We start from the raw sequence: 5,000 nt of genomic DNA on the forward strand, positions 1-5,000 counted from the left end.
TCAGCAGCAAACAGGAAGTGATGAGTTTGACCTTTGACCCCTGACCTCAGAGCGACAGCACGGGCAAACTGGGCTTCCACGAGTTCAAGTACATGTGGAACAACATCAAGAAGTGGCAGGTCCGTCTCTTCTTCCTCCACTTCTTCGTCTCTTCTTCCTCTCCTCCTCCCTCCTCTTCTTCTTCTTCCTCTACTTCGTCTGCTTCCTCCTCTTCTCTTCTTCTTCTTCGTCGTCTTCTTCTGCCGCTTCCTTCTCCTCTTCTTCCTCTTCCTCCTCTTCTTCTACTTCTTTTATTCCCCTCTTCTTCCTCTTCCTCCTCTTCTTCTTCCTCCTCTTCCTCCTCTTCTTCTTCCATGTTGTCTCCTTCTTTTCCTTCCTCTTCTACTTCTTCTGCTTCTTCTTCTTCTTCGTCTTCTTCCTCGTCTTCCTTCTCCTCCTCTTCTTCCTCTTCTTCTTCTGTGTCACTCAAGAAGTGGCAGGTCCGTCTCTTCTTCCTCTTCCTCTTTTCTGCTTCCTCTTCCTGTTTTCTTCCTCCTCTTCTTCCTCCTCTTCCTCCTCCTCTTCTTCCTTCTTCTTCTTCTTCCTCCTCTTCTTCTTCTTCTTGTTCCTCCTCTTCTTCTTCTTCCTCTTCCTCTTCCTCCTCTTCCTCTTCCTCTTCTTCCTCTTCCTCTTCCTCTTCCTCTTCTTCCTCTTCCTCCTCTTCCGCCCAATGCAGGAAACTGTATTTCTTCTTCATGTGTTTTGTGGCGTTGTCGTCTCCAGGCCGTTTATAAGAAGTACGACGGAGACGGTTCAGGAACCATCTGCTCTGAAGAACTGCCGGACGCCTTCAAAGCTGCAGGTGAGGAACTCTCTTTCATTCATTCATCCATTCATCTTCAGCCTCTTGTCCCTGTCGGGTCGTGGGGGGCTGGAGCCGATCCCGGCTGACATCGGGCGTGAGGCGGGGTCCACCCTGGACAGGACGCCAGTCTATCACAGGACACATAGAGACGCACAGAGACAGACAACCATTCACACCTACGGGGGATTTAGAGTCATCAATGAACCCAACACCTGCACGTCTTTGGGAGGAGAACATGCAAACTCCCCAGCCGGGATTCGAACCAGGAACCCTCTCGCTGTGAGGAGACAGTGCTGACCACACCACCGTGTCCTCCTCGTTAATTCATTAAGTGCAGGTTGAAGAGAAAGTCGTAGTAGAATAAGTGTTCAAAACCAAGCAGTACTCTCTTCTCTGAACCACTGGGGGCTCGTCCGCTGGGGTCTCGTCCACTGGGGGACTCGTCCACTGGGGTCTCGTCCACTGGGGTCTCGTCCGCTGGGGGCTCGTCCACTGGGGTCTCGTTCGCTGGGGTCTCGTCCACTGGGGTCTCGTCCGCTGGGGTCTCGTCCACTGGGGGGCTCGTCCACTGGGGTCTCGTCCGCTGGGGGGCTCGTCCACTGGGGGCTCGTCCACTAGGGGGCTGCCAATGGATCGGCGCCCCGAGCAGTTGGGGGGTCGGTGGCACGTCAACAGTACCTCTGCAGTGCCCAGGAGATGAACTGGCACCTCACCAGCCACTAGGCCACGCTCCACACAGGGACTCGAACCGGCGACCCTGATTCGAGTCCAGAGTATCGGTCCCTCCGGTCCCTTGGTTCCCTTGGTTTAAAATCCCCCTCCAGCGCGGCGTGTTTCACACTCCTGACGTGTGTGTGTGTGTGTGTGTGTGTGTGTGTGTGTGTGTGTGTGTGTGTGTGTGTGTGTGTGTGTGTGTGTGTGTGTGTGTGTGTGTGTGTGTGTGTGTGTGTGTGTGTGTGTGTGTGTGTGTGTGTGTGTGTGTGTGTGTGTGTGTGTGTGTGTGTGCAGGGTTCCCTCTGAACGAGCAGCTCTTCCAGCTGATCATCCGTCGTTACTGTGACGAGCACGGCAGCATGGACTTCGACAACTTCATCGGCTGCATCGTGCGACTGGACGCCATGTGCAGTGAGTGTCTCTCTCCCTCTCTCTCTCTCTCTCTCTCTCTCTCTCTCTCTCTCTCTCTCTCTCTCCCTCCCTCACCCTCACTGTGTGTGTGTGTGTGTGTGTGTGTGTGTGTGTGTGTGGTGCAGGAGCCTTTAAGACCCTGGACAAGGACAACAGCGGCACCATCGACCTGGACATCAAGGAGGTAAATACACACACACACACACACACACACACACACACACACACACACACACACACACACACACACACACACACACTTGATCCAATCATCCTCGCCTACAGGAGTCTCCATCTTGTCAGTTTGACTCCGCCTCATTTCCTCTGACCAAAAAAGGGCATGTATGTGATGCTGGGGGGAGGGGCGTACGTCCATCTGGCTGATGTTTAATTCAGACTAACTAAATGACTGCTTTCAGGGCGTCCTCCCACTGTGCCTCCGTCCCGTGCCCCGTGCTTTAGGGTCCTTGTCCCCCCTCCAGGCCCGTTTGTACTCACACTACCTGGGCCTCGGAGAATGCTTCTTGCTGCCTATACGTCATCACGCCGTAACACGTCACACGCATTGATGACGTCATGGCGATGCGTGGCTTTGTTTCCAGATCTTTCCGTAGACCTCGGAGTTTTTGTGCGTCTTGTCGACTGTTTTTGAATCTTTTCATCGACCAAATCTGCAGTAAACACTCCACCTCCGCATCACACCAACGTGAACCTTTCACCGCCATTGTTTGAAATGTCCGCGCATGGTCCCTCCTTCTTTTTTCTACGTCCCAACAGGCGCACAGGAAATGACCTCAGAACCGCCGTAGGCCTCGTGCTCGTACACGTGCGCACGCTCGTGCTCGTACACGTGCAAACGTGCTTTACTAAAGCCCACCTCTCCCAAACGGGCCGTGGACGGCAAGCGTACCGCTCCTAGGCGTGGTACGGTTGCACTCACACTGGTCAAAGGAACCAGACTTTAGCCGTGGAACGTGCTCGGGCACGGTACGGAGGCACAGTGGGAGTGCGCCCTCAATAAAGACTCTACAGATTCAAGCTTTAACGGCTTCAGATGGACCGTTTCACACGTGCGTGGTTAGATTCAGGGCTGAAAAAGGATCAGATGAAAAGTTGAATTCTGAGCGTTTCCAACGTGATGACATCAGAAGCAGGAAGTGACCTGACACTAACGCTTCCTGTTTCCTGTTTCCTGTCTCTCAGTGGCTTCAGCTGACCATGTACTCGTGAGGAGGAAGAAGCTGCAGCTCCACCGCAAAACAAACCTCCTTCTTCTTCTTCTTCTTCTTCTTCATCTCATCCCTCCCGTGCGTGCACTTTGCACTTTGCGGACGTGCAATAGTGTTTGCGGTCTCCATGGTAACGGGGCCAAAGAAATGTCAGCGTTGGAGTCAAAGGGGACCAAAGTGGAGCTGCTCACGCTGCTGCTGCTGCTGCTGCTGCTGCTGCCAGGTGGTGGCGCTGCAGACTTCTGTAGTTTAACGTTGTTTTGAATCATAAACTGAATAAAGAGACAGAACTGACACTTAAACGTTGTGTGTGAGCGACTGGATTTTCTTTGTTTCAGCAGAAATGTGACGTTAACGGATGTTTCTGTTCTAATCAGCACATTTATTTACAATTACATTAAATCCTCTATTTTGTTTCCTTTGATATTTTTATACAGATAAAAATTATTAAAAGATAAAAGATTTAATGGTGAATTAAATTAATTACTACAAAGCTGAATAAATAAAAAAGTAGATTATAACAAATATCAATCAGTGTCATATTTATAATAATTAATTAACCATAAAAATCATTGTTTAAATAAATAATTAAAGTTCTAATTGATTTAAAATAAATAAATAAATATTTTATTCTGAAAGTTAATATGAAAAAATAATATGACTAAAGCAGCAAATAATAACTTGCATTAATTATAATTAATGTTTACATTTTTTACATTAGTTTGACACATTTAAGGTCATATTTAATGTACATTAATAAATAAATAAAGGGATTAATACAAAGGTAAAGAAAGAAAGAATTATTAGTTAATTCCTACATTTATTTGAATATTTTTTGTACATTTAATGTCATTAATTGATTTATTTCTATTTATTGTTAGTGGTTAATTTTTCCACACACACAGTATCAGAAAAATGTAAATTATCAGGTTTAAAATATTATTCAATGACTTTTACTTGAGTAAATATATTTAGTTACTTTTTAAAAAATATTTATTTTAATGAATTTTTAAATGTGTATTAATTTAAAGCTGTTTAATTTTAATTTTATTTTTTTAACTTAAATGATTAAAAGAGAAATAGGAAAGTAAAACATGAATAAATAAATAAATAAATAAATAAATAAGGGAATTAATACAAAGGTACATTTATTTTGAATATGTTTTTATTAATTAATTAATATTTATTTATTGTTAATTGTTAATTTTTCCACATAAAGCATCAGAAAAATAGAAAATTTTCAGGTTTAAATGATATTTAATTATTTTAATTGAGTAAATATATTTAAATTCTTCTTATTTTCATCTTATTTTGTAATAATATAATTTTTAAATTAATTTTAATGAATAAGCACTGTGTTTCCATGGTGATTTACTATTTTTAAACATGCCTTAAGCTTTTAAAATAATGCTATAATAATAATAATATATTATTGTTTGTTGTTGGGCGGAGCCTGTGCCTCGGGGCGGGGTTCGCGTCACATGGGGGCGGGGTCTGTGGCATAGAGGGCGGTACTTGCGTCACACGGGGCGGACCCTATAACATAGGGGCGTGGTCTGTGACACCGTGGGCGGGTCCCTTGACATATAGGGCGTGGTCTGTGACACAGTGGGCGGGTCATGTGACATATAGGGCGGGGTCTGTGGCATAGAGGGCGGGGTCTGTGGCACAATGGGCGGGTCCCGTGACATAGAGGGCGGGGTCTGTGACACAGTGGGCGGGCCCCGTGACACAGTGGGCGTGGTTTGAACATCAGGGCGAGGGTAGGCGTCACAGGGGGCGGGGTATGTGACAGAGAGGGC

The 5,000-nt window shown here is 46.2% G+C and overlaps 1 protein-coding gene across 1 annotated transcript in view; it reads left to right on the forward strand.

The window, feature by feature from the left end:
- Positions 1–3,500, forward strand: part of capns1b (calpain, small subunit 1 b) — a 14,887-nt gene extending 11,387 nt beyond the window's left edge. The window contains exons 7-11 of the mRNA XM_083914023.1: positions 51–119; positions 763–841; positions 1,853–1,969; positions 2,095–2,153; positions 3,173–3,500. Of these exons, the coding sequence (XP_083770149.1) occupies positions 51–119; positions 763–841; positions 1,853–1,969; positions 2,095–2,153; positions 3,173–3,199 (351 nt within the window). The 3' untranslated portion in view covers positions 3,200–3,500. The remainder of the gene's footprint in view (positions 1–50; positions 120–762; positions 842–1,852; positions 1,970–2,094; positions 2,154–3,172) is intronic.
- The last annotated feature ends 1,500 nt before the right edge of the window (positions 3,501–5,000 follow it).

The sequence above is a fragment of the Echiichthys vipera genome (assembly GCF_963691815.1).
Source record: "Echiichthys vipera genome assembly, chromosome: 5".
In the NCBI taxonomy this organism is placed as follows: domain Eukaryota; kingdom Metazoa; phylum Chordata; class Actinopteri; order Perciformes; family Trachinidae; genus Echiichthys; species Echiichthys vipera.